The following is a 19,534-nucleotide window of genomic DNA, read 5'->3' on the forward strand; positions in this document are numbered from 1 at the left end:
AGTGCCTCCTGGACAGCAGGGACATGGGCACAGACCCCGTAGTCAGGGCCGTCTTTACCCAGGGTTGCAAAGGATGTGGGGCACCCGGGCGCCAAATTCTGGGGGGCACCAGGTGCCCACTGCCGAAGCCACCTAAGCTCTTAACTATCTACCTGTTATGAATTAATAAATAATGCTGATCAAGCTAGAAAAACAAAATACATATATACCTAGGTATTACAGAAATGTATACCTACGGTTTCACTAAAGGACTTTCAACTTTGTGCGCTCATTTACCAAAGATACGCCGCACTAGCGGCGGCGCTTGTCATTCACAATGGTGCTGTGTATGCAAAATTAACTCTTACATCAAAATATTATGTTACGTATTGTATTGAGCTGCTATGCGGCAGCGGGGTCACCGGCACCTTTGACCCGACTGATGTTTCTCCTAAGTAGGTGCCTAAACAATACTTATAAGTTTATTAAGTGTGGTGGTGTTGTATACTTTAGTATAAGTGTATTGTAAATAAATAAGCAAATAAAAATGTTTGTTTCTTTTTCCTTTCATAAACAAGAGATAAAGTGTGGTGTTTGACATAAGCATAAGGGGGCTAAACTAAATTTGGGAGCGCTGGGCGGATCTTTGCACCCTGGCGGCGCATATGCTAAAGACATTGCCCATAGTCCAGCCCCAAACTGCAGCTGCGTGAAAACGTTGCATTTTGACCCACACACTGACTTTGGAGTCACTTGGTCCCCTGCCTTTTCTCTTGGGTCACAGATAATGCTTGCGAGAAAGACAGCATATATCTGGGGTTAAAGTGTTTAAAATTTCCATCTGGAGTAGGAGGAGTGAGGGAGGAGCTCGCCCTCCCATGTTTGCTTTATTAAAAGCTTCGGATACTGCCCCTCTCCCCATCTCTCTCTCTCCCTCTCTGTCTTTCTTTCTCTCTTGGTGACATCGCTTTGCTGCCACAGAGAAGAAAAAATGGTGAGGCTTCATAGCTCTTAATCAAATTATATATATATATATTGTTGCTGTCACTCTAAGGGTAACAAGAGGTGTTTTTGACCCTGTGAAATTTGCAAACACTTCCTAGTTGTTCACGTTTGGACTGTCCTGCAAACATCTAAATCAGTGCATGGAAACCAAGCAATTTCTTGGAGTGAGTGAATATGCTGTGAACACCTAATTTGTGCAGACAGTTAGACATGGGTTTATATTTTTATTTTGATTTCATCCCTCTAGTATTGGTGGTGGTGTCTGATGTATTTTTTAAACTCTCATGACTTGCATAGAGCCTTAGTTTTGAGGTGGGTTTTTTAAAACTTCTGGAGTAACTTTTTGCAAAATTAATGTCTCTGTTTTATTCTGTTTTGATCCTTAACCACTAGACGACTTACTTGGATAAAGGGCTGAAGGTAAGATCACAATGCAGTCTAATATCCCTGCGCCTGCCCTACCCCAAATATGGTCTATGGTGTCAATGGCATTTTGGATTAATGTCTTAGGGCATAAGCTGGCGAGAAGGACCATGGCAAAAGCCTTTTTGAAATGAATATTCTCTTGTTGCGTAGAAGAACTGGGCTGTGCATTTGGCAAATACCCGATAAACCTAAAAGCATCGTACAAAAGTCACATTCTTACATTCTACAAGATGTAATCGTTTTGTATTTTAACTGAACGATTGTAATTCTTAAAGCAGAAGTGTGTGAGTCGCATAGACTCACACATTACTTAAGGGAAACCTGGGTTAGCCACCAAGTGTACTCTCATTCCAGGTCAATCCCAGCTGCCTGTCATGGGTGCATGTATGATACAGGGGTTTACAAACAACATGTTCACCCTTTTTGGGTGTTCATGTACTAAATATGCACCAATTTCTTGTCTAATATTTTTTGATATTTCATAATATTGCGATAGCTGACAAAAGTGGTGTATTTAAGAAACAAAAGCTCCCCCATCTCAGCTAAAAAATAAAACAAAACAATGAGGCCACAGTTCAGCCAACATTAAGCAATTTTCAGCCTCATTAAAATGAGAGGGTGGTTAATTTTGGCTAGTTGGTGCCTTATGTTCTCAATCGATTAAGAAAAAGTGGTACATTCACTAATTACTGTGTGTGCCTGGTCCATTTGCCCAAGGCTATGATCCTAAGCTACTAGAAGGGAGTTCCATTGAACCCAATAGGACCTACTTCCAAAATAAACCTCATTGTCCTCCACAGAGGGTAGCTGTGTTAGTCTGTATCCCAGCAAATACATTAAAGGATCTTTGCCTCTGCCATCCGAGTTCCGATCCTGCCTCACCTGGCTCTGTTGAGAGGGGTTTGAATGATCCTGCCTGCAGTGGCACAACATGTGGGGGGCACAGGGGGGTTGCCAGTGTGGTGTAGTGAGAGCCAGTGTGGTGTAGTGGTTAAGAGCGGTAGTCTCGTAATCTGGGGAACCGGGTTCGCGTCTCCGCTCCTCCACATGCAGCTGCTGGGTGACCTTGGGCCAGTCACACTTCTCTGAAGTCTCTCAGCCCCACTCACCTCACAGAGTGTTTGTTGTGGGGGAGGAAGGGAAAGGAGAATGTTAGCCGCTTTGAGACTCCTTCAGGTAGTGATAAAGATGGATATCAAATCTTCTTAAGGGTACAAAATTTCAAAATCTGGGCTCTGTTGAAAATGGCTTCTCTTTGCAAATCAGGAAGTTACCTCTATGGACAACAGAACAATTCTTCTTTTCTTCTCTCTACAGCTGCAATCTCCTGGGGGATGTGGGTGCTATTAGGCAGTTGAATCCGCATGCGTACTCCGTCCATTTCACTCTCTCCCACCCCCACCTCTGCACGGCCCGGGTGCTGGCACCCTATGCTACGCTACTGCCTGCCTGTGTTGGGGATACTGGGCTGCTCTGCCTCTGAGTGTGTCACATAATAACCAGCTGTCTTTTCTCCCATTCAGCCCGAAAGAGGACGGTTCCTTCACTTCCATTCCTTGACGTTTTGGGTTGGTAATGCAAAGCAGGTGAGTGTGCTGATAAAACCAGGAAGGTCTGCCAGGGCGCGGGGGCGGGGGGGGGTTGACTCCCGAGAAAGGGTGAGAGAAGAAACCAGTTTGGCTCGGATTTCAGAGCAGACTTACTGATTCGCAGTGCCCCAAACAAGATGCTTACTGCAATGCGGCAAAACTTTGAAATGTTCACTTCTCTGAATTTTGTGGTGTATAGAAAATGTGTACATTTGGGGAATGTGTTATAAGAATGCAGGTGTTTACTGCAAACCATGTACGAACATGCATTGTATGGTGGTCAAATTGCTTGCAAAAAGGAGAAGGGCCTCGTGAAATGTGGCAGGTTTCCATGAGGACTTTAAAAGAAAAGCTCACATGTGAGATCTGGCAAGCAGAAAAGGCTGGGGAAATGAGAAAGAGGGGGAAGCCAGACTTGACAGAGTCCTTCCTCTTAATGTTGTCCCCTTCCCAGGCACCTCACGGGGGCATCTGCTTGGCCTCTGCGAGAAAAGTGTGCTGGACTGCATGGGCCCCCTTGGGCCAGATCCAGCTGCAAATCTCTCCCTGCATTTGTTTGCAATACGGAGGGCTGTGGAGGGGTTGTGCTTCAGGCTGTTGCGCTATTGGATGCTGGAGGCGGGGTGGAGACCCATCTGAAAGGCAGGGTGGGAGTGGGGCAGATTTCCTTGGTAAGCTGCATTCAATTAATGGCTTGTGCCTTGCTGGCTATGGGGGATGGGGCATTGCACTCCCAGGAATGTGGAGCTGGAATGGTCTTTGGACTAGCCTGATGCAACCGAGAGAGGGGAGAGGGGAGGCAGATTCTTTGCTTGGTTGGCGGGGTTAGGGAGGTACTGAGCCAAACACACACCGTGCACAGAGGGCTCACCCACACCCTGGCTGAATGCCCACATTGCCCCATTCTGAATTGTGCACTGTAGCCCCCTGTGCTTCCACACCTCCCTGGTTTGTTTGCTGCCGCCGCATATCTTTCTACAAGGACCACACAGCTGCTGCACCCCTCCATGTGGCTGTTGGCATCCGTCTGTCTCGAGAGACAATGGAGTGCAGCTCCTGGGATGAAGTCAAACTGCTGTGCTAGCAGCACCAAAGTGGCTTCCCTGAGGCATAAGCCTGGGCAGTGTGTCTGGAGGTCCTGGGCTGCCCAGACAACATTAACCTCACTGATGTGGTCCAAAGGAAAGGGAAGCAATATGTTTGACACCGGCTTGGCGGCAGGAATTGCCAGAAAGAGTCATACAAGATGTCACCCAACCGCCTTAGGGACTCCACTTCACATTTGTGGAAGGGTTACCCCTGAGCCTTTTCTTCTCGCAAAGATATGCAGGCAGCAGGCAGCAGAAGTTTAGGATCAGAGTTTTGCTTCTCCTAGATGGGCTACCTTCCCAGGTTGATGAGGCCCATCAACCTCACCTTTCCTCCTGCAAGTAATGTCCCCCCCTCCTCCATTTTGTTTCTTAACGATGTCATTTGCAAGCTGTAATTCAATGGAAGATGCTCCCAGAGTGGTCTATTTAAGCTATACCAAAAGATCTGTTCTCAGGCTTGAAGTCTGGTATGATGTGGCGCAAAAAGGGGAAAGGGGGGTGAGGCAGCTCCCTAAGGGCTTTTAGCCTCCTAGGCAAGGCTGAGGGGCAGAGTGGGGATTTGAACCTTAGTCCAAACCCAATATTCTGACCATTATGTCACACTGGTTCTTGCCAAGTGTCATGCCAAGATTTAAAACATCACACCAGTAGGATAAACAGGTAACGCTGTACTCAATGTGGCACTGAGCAGTTCGTTGCACAGCGCAAGGGTTTATCCTTGTGCAACAGAACCGTCTCCCCTCTGTGCCCCCCACCTGATCTGGGGTTTTCCCCTCCCTGCAGAGTGGATTTGAGAATGGCATAAGATGTGTGGGGATGGGGGGAGGGAGCTACCATTGCAACAATTTAGCTGGTTCTGGCCCATAGTCTTAATATGTGTCTGGTGACTTACTGATAACATGCTTTTTTAAAAAGCCATTTTGCTTTTTTTCGCCCATGTGTTTTAAAGGCTGCTTCATTTTATTGCAACAAAATGGGGTTTGAGGAACTGGCCTACAAAGGTCTGGAGACGGGGAGCAGAGAGGTGGTGTCCCATGTGGTCAAACAGGACAAGGTAAGGAGGAGAGAAAACTCCATTGATGTAGGCTTGGGGGGGGGGTCTAGGGTTGCCATATTGCAAGAAATGAAAATCCAGAGACAAACAAATTGTTGACCTTTTTTAAAAAAAGAAAATTTCCTGCGGAGGTAGAAGGTGTGAGAGCAAGCTTGCAAAACCAGTCCCTTTGTCTAGGCAACAGTTGTAGCTGACAACTAGCACCATGATCCACATGCCAAAGGATAAGCTGAGATGCAAGGGCTACAACTAAGTGATATTGCCCTCTGGGCAAATCAGTGGGTCTCCCTCTCCCCCCCCCCCCAGCTGCTAGGGGAAGGGAACAATAGACATTGCTTGGCAGAGGACAGGCTGAAAAGCTGGAGACAGAGACATGCTTGCTCTGCGCTAAATCCAAGCTGTGACTCAAAGGATAAGCAAGATCTTCTGGGATGTTCATGCTGTGAGCCCCTTCATCCTATGCTCAGGTTATATATGTGCGTAGATAAAAGGTAAAAGGACCCCTGACTGTTAGGTCTAATCGCGGATGACTCTGGGGGTTGCGGCACTCATCACGCTTTATTGGCCAAGGGAGCCGGCGTACAACTTCCAGGTCATGTGGCCAGCAGGACTAAGCCGCTTCTGGCGAACCAGAGCAGCACACGGAAATGCCGTTTACCTTCCTGCCAGGGCAGTACCTATTTATCTACTTGTACTTTGACGTGCTCTCGAACTGCTAGGTTGGCAGGAGCGCCGACCTTCTGATCGGCAAGCCCTAGGCTCTGTGGTTTAACCCACAGCACCACCCGTGTCCCTTGATGCATGTAGATAAACTATCTATAAACCATATATCCTAAAGACCCTCACTCCAAGGAAATTGAACCTGGAACGCTTGGACTCTCTTACCCCTTGGAGAGTTGGGCTGGAGTGTGCCAGTAATGTGAATAGGGGAGGGGGACCCACGACTGTCTTGGGTCTAGCAAAGAGAGACCATCTCTCTAAGCCAGCCTTTTGCCAACCTTGTGCCCTCCAGATGTTATGGAATACTCCTGTTTTTAGCTTCCTGTTGGTTGTCTCAATGATCTTGGATATCAACATTTTAAATGAATGCCAATGCCAGCATTTCAGCCTTTGACTCATCACTTAACCTTGTCATAAAGAAAACGAATGCTTGTAGTTATTCTGATTATTATTCTGATTACCAACAGATCATATTTATCTTCTCCTCGGCTCTCAACCCTGGAAATCAAGGTAATTCAAGAGTTGGTCCTTTTGTAACTTTTCTTACCAAACGAGTTCCTTTTGAAACCCTGGGAGTTCTGTGTCCAGCTCTGGGGCCACATTTTTGAGACAGGTGTTGGCTCCACGCAGGTCAGGAGTCGGGCGAACAGGATGGAGAGGGTTCTGTACTCTCAATAAGGAATGCATTAAATTGCTGGCTGTGCTTTAGCCTGGAGGAGAGAAGTTTAAGGGGAGACGTGAAAGTGGTCTTCAAATATCAGAAGGGTTGTTGCATAAAAGGTGGAACAGACTTTTTCTCTCTTTCTCCAGAGGGCAGGACTTGAACCAAGGACCAGGAATGGCAGGGAGGGGCAGATTTTGGCCAGATATGCAGAGAAAGTTCCTAAAAGCAACTGCTCCTGCCCTGTCTGCCACAGGGAGAGCTGGCAGACTCCCCTCCGCAGCACTATTTAAGCCGAGGCTGGGCACCTGTTTGTAAGGGGCGGCTGCTAGTTTGTGTCTTGCATTGCAGATTCTGCTCTGAGCATTGGGCGGTGGGGCTCAATGCCCTCCCAGGGTCTCTTTCAATGCAGTTCACTGGTTTATTTTACTGTGCTTCAAGTTACCGTATTTTTTGCTCTATAAGACTCACTTTTCCCCTCCTAAAAGGTAAAGGGAAATGTGTGTGCGTCTTATGGAGCGAATGCAGGCTGTGCAGCTATCCCAGAAGCCAGAACAGGAAGAGGGATTGCTGCTTTCACTGCACAGCGATCCCTCTTGCTGTTCTGGCGTCTGAGATTCAGAATATTTTTTTCTTGTTTTCCTCCTCCAAAAACTAGGTGCGTCTTATGGTCCGGTGTTACATAGATCATCTCGTTGTTTCCTGCCCAGCTGTGCCATCTAGGGGAGCTGGGTGGCTGAGGGCTCCACCCAAATTTTCAAGGGGTGGGTTGGGCCCCCTCAAAATTCAGTGACCCTGCGCACTGAAAGCTCTCTGATGGTCTCTGCCAGGGGTGTGGCAAGGCAAAGCATCTTCACCCTGGCGTGTCCTTTTGCAAATCGCCCGGGCCCTTTCCCGGAAGACACCAAAACGAGAGGCTGCATAAAAAAGTAGGGTGGGGGGCGGGAGATGGCAGGCCAAGTTGGCATGTCTGGGGGGTGTATGTGTGATGTCACGCATGTGCAATGCCTTCCCTCCCGGCAGCGTTGGGCACACCTTGGTGCCTCTGTTCAGCCTGTAGTGTTGGCGCCTTTTGCTCCATGGAGCCATGGAAGGGGCCTGTGTTGTGCTTCTTGGCCACAGTGTTTTTGTTCTCCCTCCAATGTTGAAGGCAGCACATCTTTGTTGGGAATCCCAAACAGGGAATCGCCTGCTGTGTTCACGTCCTGCTTTCAGGCTTCTTGTAGGCATCTTGGTTGGCCATTGTGAGAACAGGATGCTGGACTAGAGGAGTTATGGGTCTGATCCAGTGACTAGGCGCTTCTCATGTTTCCATGTTCTTCACAACCCATCAGCGTTGCCATAGGTGCCCTCTCACACTGAAGATTGTGGGTGGCCGCAACAAAGGGCTTCGACTTCGCCCATTGACTTTGGAGTGGCTCAGTCCCCCAAATATATTGTTGTGGGTGCTGAAGCACCCACGGCTCCCTAGAGTGAGCTCCAGTGAATGGTGCTTTAATATCATAAGGACTGATCCAGCCAAAGGGATACCCTGTCCAGCCCCCAGCTTCTCTTCATGGCCCACCAGATGCCTCTGGGAAGCCCTCAAGCAGAGCCGTCTTCCCCATAGGGCTTAGTGGTGTGTCGTGCCAGGGCGCCAGCTTCTCAGGGGCGCCCCAGCGAGTGGGGGAGCTGCGTGGCTTTGCCAGTGGCCTCCCCTTTCCCTGAATGCCCGCCAGCTGCGCCCCGCCAACCATATGGCTGGTGGGCGTGCAGCTTGCCTCCCAAGCCTCCGCGAGGATTGCTCTCCTGCAGTGGCATGGGGAGAGTTGCGTCCCCTGATGGCTGGCAGTGTGCAGCTTCAGCCCCCCCGTATGTGGTAATTTGGGGGTGCTGGGCGGATATTTGCACCCGGCGCCGCATCTGCTAAAGACAGCCCTGCCCTCAAGCAGCCTGGCATGGTAGCTGTGGGCCTCTCCCTCCTTTTCTCTTTCTGCGTTCTCTGATGGGCCTTGACGGCTGGATTCAGGGTCACCACGTCTGCCAGTTCCTCAGCTGGAGTTTTTACCAGGGTTATATGCAGCCCCTTGGCAGGACTTCAGATGCAGGCTTCTCCTTGTCTCAGGGGAGAGATGGAGGCTCCTTTGCTCTTAAAGGACAATGCAGTTAATTCACTAGCACTAGGTAATTTGCTGTGCCTGACTAAGGCACAGCTGGCGTTCAATGTTCTGAGGTACACCGCCTCTGACTATGGAGGTTTCATCTTTTTTGGCCAATAGCAGTTGACAAACTTCTCCTCCATTAAATTGTCTTGGTGTTTCCTCTTTCTCTCTCCCTCATTATGCAGAAATGGGAGTACACTTAGTGAAGCATGGGGACGGAGTCAAAGATGTCGCCTTTGAAGTGGAGGACTGTGATTTCATCGTGCAGGTGAATCTCTGCTGCGGAGGGTCTCTGTGTGACTTGAGAGGCTTGCTAGCCTTTCGCCTTGCTTCATCTAGTAAGTGCTATTTTTATTTTCCCCACTCAGAAAGCTAGAGAGCGTGGAGCTCTGATTGTTAAAGAACCCTGGATAGAGGAAGATAAACACGGGAAGGTGAAATTTGCAGTCGTTCAGACGGTAAGAAAGTGAGGGCTTTCGCCTATAAACTGCATTTGGACAGACTCAGAAAATGATAATACTAATAGGCAGTTGTTGTTAGACAGTGGAACGGACTCCCTTGGAAGGTGGTGGACTCTCCTTCCTTGGAGGTTTCTTAAGGCAGAGGTTAAATGGTCATCTGTCAGGGATACATTGCAGGGGGTTGGACTAAACTCAACGACTGTGATAAATAAATAGGATTTATGTAGCATGTTCTCTAGGCACTTTTTTATTTTATCAGAAAGCCTTAAAACAAGCCTATCTTATTAGCTTCATGTTTCTGAACTGGAGACTGAGAGAAATTACTAGACTTCTTCAGCCTCAAGAAGAAGCTATGCATTTAGCCAAAGGTAGTGATTAAAAAGAGTTCCTGTTTGCCACTGCAGTATACTCGGAGTCCTGTAGTGACGCCACGCTCTTTATTGCAGCTTGTAAAACAGTGATTGAATTGCCCCCCAAACCTCAGGCGTTTATAGATATTATTTACACAATGAGTCCCATCTGATTGGCTGATTCTGCTTCCCTCCTGGAGCCTGATTGGTCTTTTCCTGCAGGCCAATCAGTTGTTGCATTCTACTATCCTACCAGCCTAATAGGCTGATTAACTCCTGGAGCCTGATTAGTCTTTGCCTGCAAGCCAATCAGTTGTTGTGATCTAGGATCCTACTTGCCTATTGTTCTAGGATCCAAGCTTAGTACATAACATCATATACATTTAAAACAGCATCATGGCACTTTAATCTGTCATGCCCCCCCCCATTACAAAAGCATCCTGGGAAGTGTAGTTTAAGGGTGTTGAATAGCTGTTTTGGAGGTGTCTATTCCCCTCACAGAACTACAATTCTCAACTCTACAATTAAATAATCCCTCCCTCTTCCCATGGATTTCTGGGAGTTGTAGGCCTGTGAGGGGAATCAGAGTCTCCTAATACAGTGGTACCTCAAGTTACATACGCTTCAGGTTACAGACTCTGCTAACCCAGAAATGGTGCTTCAGGTTAAGAACTTTGCTTCAGGATGAGAACAGAAATCGTGCTCCGGTGGCAGCAGGAGGCCCCATTAGCTAAAGTGGTGCTTCAGGTTAAGAACGGTTTCAGGTTAAAAACGGACCTCTGGAACAAATTAAGTACTTACCCGAGGTATCACTGTATGCATTTTTCGTAATACATACCTTTCTCAAAAGAAAGTCATTTAAAACAACTGTTGCTGAGATTTGGCAAAAATAAATAAAACAAGTTTTGGGGGCGGGGAGCCAGTGGGATCCCTCAGCTCGCTAGAGTGATATTAAAGTGTTTCACTTTCCTCTTCCTCCTCCTCCATCTAGTATGGAGACACCACACACACCCTGATAGAGAAGAGGGGCTACAAGGGGCTTTTCCTGCCTGGGTTTGAGCCACCCATCTTCAGGGACCCTCTGTTGAAAAAACTGTAAGTACCCAGCCCTTACTGCTCTGGTTAAACTCTAGCGTGAAAGATCTGAGTCTCATTTTAGACTGGGTGCCATTCCACACACTTAGATTTGCCACTGGGATTGTTCAACCAGCAAGGAGCTAGTCCTGGCCATTTCTGAGTATCATTCCCACATTACACTTTTAGATAATCTTTTCTCTCTCTTCCCCGCCCCCCGCCCCCTGCACACAGATTAGCACAGTGACCCCACTGGAAGTTGTTATCCTTGTAGGTACACACTTCAGACAAGCTTAAGCATACACCTGAATAATAATAAAAAAAAACACGCTCAAAGTTTGATGTCTGTTTTTTTTTTTTTTACCAACAACAGTGAGACCCCCCAGGCGGCTGATACATTGGGTATACATAATCAATAATAACATATTCAAATCAACCATATGTACAATTTTATATACGTTAACACTTCTCCATCCACAAGGTTTATTTAACTTTTAACATTTTAATTGCCCCAAATTGTTCAAACCTACCCAAATAATTCAATATCTTCTCAAACCAATCCTCCTCTTTCTTGCTGACCTTAAACCCTTTCATGCTGTGTATCTTCGCAGTTACTGTAAATATTCTAAAATTATAATATTATTCAGTTTTTTCCTCCATTGGTTCACCCCAGCTCTTCTGCATTTTTCCAATTACTCGCTATAACCTGTCTGGCTGCAGTTACCATCAATTTTACCCATTTACATTCCTCTTTTGTTTTTAACTTGGTGCTGCTCAGACTAATAAGAACCATTAATTTAGCTATCCCCACCTTCCTACCCACAATTCCCAATATTTCTATACCAATCTGTTTCCAAAATTCATTAACTAACGGACAATCCCACCACATATGACTGTATGTTCCCATCACTCCACATTTCCTGACTGATTTTATTTGTTTATTTATTGCATTCACATCCCACTTTTTCTCTCTCTAAGGAGTCCAAGATGGCATCCCTTGTTCTCTCTGCTGCTCATTTAATCCTCACAACCACCCTGTGAGGTAGGCTAGGCTGAGGGGAATGACTGGCCCAAGGCCACCCAGGGAACTTCATGACCAAGTGGCTGGACTCCCAGATTCTGTGCTGACACTCTAGCAGGACACCACACTGGCTTATGGGGAATCCTTTGTGTAAAGGGAGATTAACCCCTGAAAGGCGGACAGGAGCTTAATTTGCAAATGGGTTGCTGAGATACTTCAAATGGGCCTTTGGCAACAGGCTTCTCTTGCCCATATGTTTTTCTCTGGAAAGAGTTAATGGGGGTAGGAGGATCTGAGGCCAACGTGTCTGCATGAGAAGTACTCATCCCACAAAAAAAAACCACTGTGGAGGTAAAAACCCCTGATCTCACCTGCCTTTTTCTTTCTCAGGCCACCTGTGAAACTGAACTTCATTGACCACGTAGTGGGGAACCAGCCTGACAAGGAGATGAACTCTGTGGCAGAATGGTAAAGATTGCTTTTGGAAATCAACTTAAGGGAAGAATTGCTTTCCTTCTAGAACATGAAATTTCCTCGATGACAACACAGGACATTTAGAGCAGCCATGGGGACCCCGGATGTTGTGGGCCTGATCAATCTAAATCCCTGATTCAGAGGAACTGATTTTAGGACATTCATTATGGGCGGCCTTTACAACATGATATGTACGTACGCAAACATGCATCCCGGGGGTGGGGTCTCCAACTGAATCTTCTTCGATCCAGGTGACAGAAAGCCTCGTTTTAGGCCCTGCTCATAGACCATCCTCTCCTAGGGCTTTGCATACCCACCAGCTCAGCATGTGGGGGGTGGGAAGGAAGGAAGGGGGGCTGACCCTCTCCTTGGCTCTGCTCAAGGGAACGTGGCCCAGAGGATGTGGGCAGCTGGGCCTCAACTGTGGCTTTATCAGTGGGGATATCAAAGGGCAATAGCTATGATGGCTAACATTGATCTCCAGGGGTGTCAAACTCAAATTCATCGGGGGCCGCATCAGCAGTTTGGTCACCCTCAAAGGGCCGGTTGTATCTGTAGGACTATGTAAAGGACATGTAAAGTGGAGGTTTCCTGTGTAGAACGGCCGGTGCCGCTAGAGGGCAGACGTTCTCTGGCTTGTAGGCTGCCACGCATGCGCTGAAGAGGCGGCTTTCATGTGTAAAAAAACAAAAAAAGCGAGAATAAAAGGTGAAGGCTGGTGGCCGGCGGCGGCTACACGGGCCACATGACGAGGTCTGGCAGGCCGGATTCGGCCCGCGGGCCTTGTGTTTGACACCCGTGATCTACTCTATACCTCTGAATGCCAGCTGCTGGAGATAAGCAGCTGTTGGCTTCCTGTCTTGCATGAGGATTTCCCAGAATAATCTGGTTAACTACTGGTGGGACCATTATGTTGGACAGCTGTGCTGCCTGGGGCTTGATGGGAGTTGCAGTCCAAAACATCTGGAGGTTTGGAGAAGAGTGGAGTAAATGGACTTTTGATGTGATCTCGCTTAGCTGCCTGGAGATCCACACCCCCCCCCCGCTCCCCCCCCCATTAGCTGATTTTTAAATGGAATTTCCAAGACAAATGCAATTATAAACACCCACAGAGCAGATCCCCTTCTCCCTTCCTTCTTTGAGCTTCCAAGCAAGCAGCCTTCATTCCAGCCATGGTTCCATAGACCCAGAGCTGCGACTCTGGAAGGAAGATCAACAGCCTCTGTAGACCACTGGCCAGTCTCCCTCTGTGCAGTGGTCACCCATGGCTCTCCAGGGGATTAGATGGGAGTCTTCCCCAGCCATATCTGACGATACTAGGGATTGAGCCTGGGGTCTCTGTAAGCAAAGTGTGTGTGGTGCCTCCTCTAAAAACAAAGGAGGTCTCTAGTCCTCACTGTTCTGAATAAAGGATTGAATTAGATAGAAACTGCTTTCGACAGAGTTAGACCGCTGGCCCATCCACCTGGCTTGGTACTGTGCAACCCTGACTGGCAGTGACTCTCTGCCTGGACATATCAGGGGTTGAAGGTGGATGCAAAAGGAGGTGCTCTACACCTGAGCTATGGGCTCTTCACAAAAGAAACAGATGGATGTCAGAGCAGGAAGCTGCCCAGGTAGCTCTTGCTGCTTGCTGCATCTCCTTGTTGCAACTTTTTAATTCTTCAGTCATTAATCCTTCGAAAGAATGTTTGTGAATGCATCTAGACTCCACCCAGGATGTTCTCTAAGAATATAATTGTGGCTAAAGCCCTTGGCCTACTTATTCTGACATGTGGCGCTTCTTGCACATCCGCAGGTACCAGAGAAACCTCCTCTTTCACCGTTTCTGGTCTGTGGACGACAAGCAGCTGCACACAGAGTACAGTGCCCTCCGGTCCATTGTGGTGGCCAATTATGAAGAGACCATTAAAATGCCCATCAATGAGCCTGCAATGGGGAAGAGGAAGTCTCAGATCCAGGTGAAAGCTGACTCTCTGGGTCCTTTGTGTCAGGGCTGAGTGGCCAGAGTTGAGCCTCGAGCCAGGGCAGAGGAACAGGCAGAGACACACCAGGACTGTGGGAAGTCCCTGGCCAAACAGGAAGCCTTTCCCCCTCCTCCAGTGGCCAACCTGGGGAGATGGTTCCATCTCAGAGCCTCAGGATGCTTGGGAAGGCATTGCCACCTGCAATTCCAATTGTGTGCTACCAGGTGCAGCTACCCCCTAGAGAAGAAGGTGCCAGTTTCTAACTCCAGTGGCTTGTAGCATAAAGTTGTTTTAGGGGGTGCCAACTGCTTTGGGGGCTCTGGGCACTTGGCATGCTGGGGAAACTCTGGGGTGCAACACACACACACAGAGAGAGTGATCCATATTCTATTGGCTGCAATGGAATGCCTCAAGCCTCATTTAATTGGGGGAGGGGGACCCTTTGACACCCCCCCCCAGGAAGGTCTCTGTGGGCACATGGTGTGCCATGCTGGTGACCGCCTGAGTTATTTGGCCTCTTCAGTACAAGCCCTGCCCATCCCAATGCATTTGCCTATTGAATCCTTCCTCTAAGGAGGTTGAGACTGTGTAGTGGTGTAGATTTCCTTTAAGCAAGGAGCGTTGACTTTGTGGACTGCTTCTCCCCTGGTGCAAGGTGGAAACATTTCTCGATAATCGGGTCTTTGGATGATTGACATTCTATAGCCAGCGTGGTGTAGTGGTTAAGAGCAGTGGAATCGTAATCTGGTGAACCGGGTTTGATTCCCCACTCCTCCACATGCAGCTGCTGGGTGACCTTGGTTGGGCCAGTCACACTTCTCTGAAGTCTCTCAGCCCCACTCACCTCACAGAGTGTTTGTTGTGGGGGAGGAAGGGAAAGGAGATTGTTAGCCGCTTTGAGACTCCTTAGGGTAGTGGTAAAGCAGGATATCAAATCCAAACTCTTCTTCTCTTATTCTTCTATAGCCTTTTAAATGTGTTTATGGGAGGGGGTTATTGGTTTGATTTTGTTTTAATAGGTATTTTGTGTTCTCATCTTGTATTTTTATGCTGTAAACTGCCCTGTGGTTTTAAGATGAGGGCGCTGTGTGTGTGTGTGTGTGTGTGTGTGTGTGAGAGAGAGAGAGAGAGAGAGAGAGAGAGAGAGATTTGATTTTTTAAAAATTCACAATACGGTAAAAATTTCCTGTACTATGAAAATACAAAAGAATCTGACTAGAGCAGCTGTCATTAGCAATGGCCACATAGAGATTCATCAAAACAGCAGTAAGAGCACATGTTCCCACCCCACCACTCTGGGTAAACCCTCTTTCTATTCCTCCGGTGTTTGGATGCAATGAGACAAGCGCTAATCACAATGCAATCCACCACACTTCTGCTCAGAAATAAGACCCACTGAGCTCCATGGAACACACTCCCAAGTGTGTCAAGGATTGCAGCCTAGGATTACAAGAGGTTAAGGCAGGAGATGAAGGCTGTTAAAGACTTCTACCCACAATGACGTATTTTTCTCTCCTCCCCTCAAGCTCAAGGTGGTCTACATAGTTCTCCCTCTTCTCACTTAATCCCCACAACAGTCTTGCTAGGTTGAGGTCGCAAATTGAGCTTCATGTCTGAGTTGGGATTTGGACTCTGGTCTCCCAGGTCCTGGTCTTGGCCTGGTGTTTTTGTGATGTTGTTGCTGGCGGTTCACCACTCACCTGGTGCCTTCCCGTGCTTACTGTGTGCTTTTCCTCTCTGCAGGAATACGTGGACTATTACGGGGGCCCTGGAGTCCAACACATCGCTCTGAATACCTCGGATATTATTGCTTCAGTAAGACAGTGTATTTCCCTGATCAGTCTACCAATAAGTGGCCACCTTTGGGAATGTGGCCTTTGTCATTGCTGTGTACATTTTTGGGTTGCAGGTCACAAACCTGAAAGAACGTGGCACGGAATTCCTGGTGGTGCCCCCCACCTACTACCAAAAACTTAGGGAGAAATTGAAATCAGCCAAGATCAAGGTGAAGGAGAACATGGATAAACTGGAGGTGAGTTGGCTACCCGGGCTACCCTACATCTTGCAGTTTGGCTTAGTGGCCAGAAGGTTGGTCTAGACTAGGACTTCATCATACAGTGCATCGTTAAACTATGGAACTTGCTGCCACAGGAGGCAGTGATGGCCATCAATTTGGGTGGCTTTAAAAGAGGATGGGACAAATTCAGTGGCTAGTAGTCCTGGGGGCTGAACAGGAGGCTGAACTAGATGGCCCATTGGCCTGATGAAACAGGGTTTTCTTATGTTCTTACTTTAGCAGCTGCTCAACCTGATGAGTTTTACATTGGGAAGGGGGTTGTGGCAGTTCCAATGTAATGTGCAAGACCACCAGCCTTTAAGGTGGGACTGGCTATCCTGTGACCCCCTCCCAAGGCCCCAGCCAGCATGGCCCAACGCCGGAGAGAGATGTGAGGTGGAGTCCAGCAACATCTGGAGGGCCACAGGTTAACCCCATCCCAGCTTTGAGGGCATCACTTCCTGGTGGCAATAGCGACGGCAAAGAGGACATTCTTCACCACCTCTATTGCATCTGCAGAAAACAGCAGCAGGAGACTCTTTCTAGTGGTTCACAATCTAGCAGAACAACCTCCACCATCAGGGCCTGGTGAGGATCCCAAGATCTCCTGCAATGATTTTGCAAAGTTTTTTGCAGATAAAGTTGCTCAGATTCGGAAAGAGGTAGACTCCACCATGGGAGCAGGGCCGGGGGTGGGAGAGTGCTAGAGTCTTGTCCAGTCAAGTGGCATGGGATCAGTTCCTATCTGTTACCTTCAAGGATGTGGACAGGCTGCTTGGATGAGTGAAACTAACCACCTGTCTCCTTGATCCTTGCCCATCCTGGTCCTGAATGGGGTAACTGTGCCCCTGAAGGACCAGGTGTGCAGCCTGGGAGTCATTTTGGACTCACAGCTGTCCATGGAGACGCAGGTCAATTCTGTGTCCTGGGCAGCTGTCTGCCAGCTCCATCTGGTATGCAGGCTGAGACCCTACCGCCCACAGGCTGTTTTGCCAGAGTGGTGCATGCTCTAGTTATCTCCCACTTGGACTACTCCAATGCACTCTATGTGGGGCTACCTTTGAAGGTGACCCGGAAACTGCAACTAATCCAGAATGCGGCAGCTAGACTGGTGACTGGGAGTGGCTGCCAAGACCATATAACACTGGTCTTGAAAGACTTACATTGGCTCCCAGTGCATTTCTGAGCACAATTCAAAATGTTGGTGCTGACCTTTAAAGCCCTAAACAGCCTTGGCCCTGTATACTTGAAGGAGCATCTCCACCCCCATCGTTCATTATGGACACTGAGGTCCAGCACAAGGGCCTTCTGGCAGTTCCCTCACTGTGAGAAGCCAAGTTACAGGGAACCAGGCGGAGGGCCTTCTTGGTAGTGGCACCTGCACTGTGGAATGCCCTCCCATCAGAAATCAAGGAAATAAACAACTATATGACTTATAGAAAACATCTGAAGGCAGCCCTGTTTAGGGAAGTTTTTAATGTCTAATGTTTTACTATTTTTTATGTGCTGTAAGTTGCCCAGAGTGGCTGGGCAAACCCAGCCAGATGGGTGGGGTATAAATAATAAAATGTGTTGTTGTTGTTGGTGGTGGTGGTGGTTATACAACATCTCACCCATTCCCTGGACAACTTCTGTCATTGCCCTTTCATTTGCTTCTGCTGTAAAGGAACTCAAAATCCTAGTTGACTTTGACGAGAATGGATACCTGCTTCAGATCTTCACAAAGCCTGTTCAGGACAGACCGACTGTCTTCCTTGAGGTCATCCAGCGCCACAATCACCAGGTTTGTTGGGCAGCCGGGGCTCACCCCAAGCTCAGTGGAAACAAATCAACTCTGACAGATTGGTGGCTTTCTGCTCTACCCTGCTCAGGTTTTGTTTTGTTTTTAAAAAAAACTTGCATGATAAAAGTTGGGAAATGACCACCTTTTTAAAGCACAAAAGGGACTCAACTTGGATAATCCAGCTGCTGTATTGCAACCACTAGAATGAGCTGTTGGCCAGATTTTACTATCCTGCAGCTAATTGTCAGAGGGTTATGTGGTTTACAGGCCAGATGATCTGAGCAACCAGTAGGGCAGGCATAGGCAAACTTTGCCCTCCAGATGTTTTGAGACTAGTTTCCATCATCCCTGACCACTGGGTCCTGGGAGTTGTAGTCCCAAAACATCTGGAGGGCTGAGTTTGCCTGTGTCTGCAGTAGGGGCTTGGCTGACTCTGTGAATAATTATTGTCTCCTCTTTCTGATCAGTTCATTGCTACTAACCTCACCTCTTGCCCCTTGAAAACAGCCTCACTTTGGCTAGGTACCTGCCTCTGGCCTTCCCGATTTCTGAGTTTACAGCTCTGGAATTTGGCATTAGTCTACTCTGAACCAGGGACTTAACTCTGTGCCTTCCAAGTTCCAAGGGGCTGTCTGCAGGTCTGACCCTGACAACGCTTATTCAAAAGGCAGATGGAATAATAACAACAATGTTGCTGGTGTGGCTATTAAATCTGAGCTGATGGGAATACATCATCATCATCATCATCATCATCATCATCATCATGCTTCTGTGTTCATACGAGGCACATTGTGACTGATAATTGGCTTCTCTGCTGTATCACCCATTCCATCTGAGGCGGAGTGGAGATCTCACCTGCCACGGAATAGAGCTCCAGTTGGGGTATCGGGAAGAAAGTGCTTGCACTATTTACACATTTCTCTCTCTCCTGTGGCTTTAGGGATTCGGTGCTGGAAACTTCAAATCTTTGTTTGAAGCTATTGAACTGGACCAAGATGCCCGGGGAAACCTCACTGTCCTGACACCCAGCGGAGAATCAGACTTTGTGTAATGCTCAGGAGGAAACAGTATGGATATATACTGAAAGTGGGATGCACTATGCAAGGATTGGAATAATTCCTCCCAGTTCAGGCTTTCCTGAAGGCGGTTCTAAAGTCTTCCTTTTTCCCTCCATTGGCTATTTTTTTTTAAAAAAATAATAATTAATATCATGGTAGCCTTCCTCCATGTCCACTTTGGAGGGATCCCTCAGGTTGGCTGAAATAAACAAACGAACATGAATTTGTCTGTTCCTGATCCCAGCATTTGGCATGGCACTTGAAAAAGGACTGTAACAGCAACGCAGTTTTGGGGCTATGTAAAAACTGCAACTTTTGAGTCATGGAATCAGAGAGTTTGCAAGAGACCTCAAAATGAATCAAGTCCAAACTCCAGACGATGAAGGAACCTTTCCTTGTGCCATTTTTGTTGATAGGTGGCTACCTACATGCCACCGAGTGCAGCAGCACCCAGCTGCAAGATCCAGATGCTCACAAGCCAGTGATAGGTAGCCTTTCCCATTATGGTTTTTGCCCTTGTCCAATGAGGCTCTTGTTATCTGCCATGTCTGTAGAGCAGGGATGGGGAACCTGGTACCTTTCAGATATTGCTGGACCCCAAACTCCCATCAGCCCCAGCCAGTA

At 47.9% G+C, this 19,534-nt stretch overlaps 1 protein-coding gene across 1 annotated transcript; it reads left to right on the forward strand.

The window, feature by feature from the left end:
- Nucleotides 1-948: 948 nt before the first annotated feature.
- HPD (4-hydroxyphenylpyruvate dioxygenase) lies at nucleotides 949-19,133 on the forward strand. The gene is made up of 13 exons (XM_081842275.1): nucleotides 949-973; nucleotides 2,934-2,996; nucleotides 5,040-5,144; nucleotides 6,332-6,374; nucleotides 8,852-8,934; nucleotides 9,035-9,124; nucleotides 10,469-10,572; nucleotides 11,963-12,040; nucleotides 13,845-14,007; nucleotides 15,757-15,828; nucleotides 15,923-16,045; nucleotides 17,736-17,852; nucleotides 18,793-19,133. Exons 1-13 carry the CDS (start codon nucleotides 971-973, stop codon nucleotides 18,901-18,903), a joined length of 1,155 nt encoding a protein of 384 aa, XP_081698401.1. The 5' UTR covers nucleotides 949-970; the 3' UTR covers nucleotides 18,904-19,133.
- Nucleotides 19,134-19,534: the final 401 nt, after the last annotated feature.

This window comes from Podarcis erhardii (genome assembly GCF_964252035.2).
Source record: "Podarcis erhardii genome assembly, chromosome: 15".
Classification (NCBI taxonomy): Eukaryota; Metazoa; Chordata; class Lepidosauria; order Squamata; family Lacertidae; genus Podarcis; species Podarcis erhardii.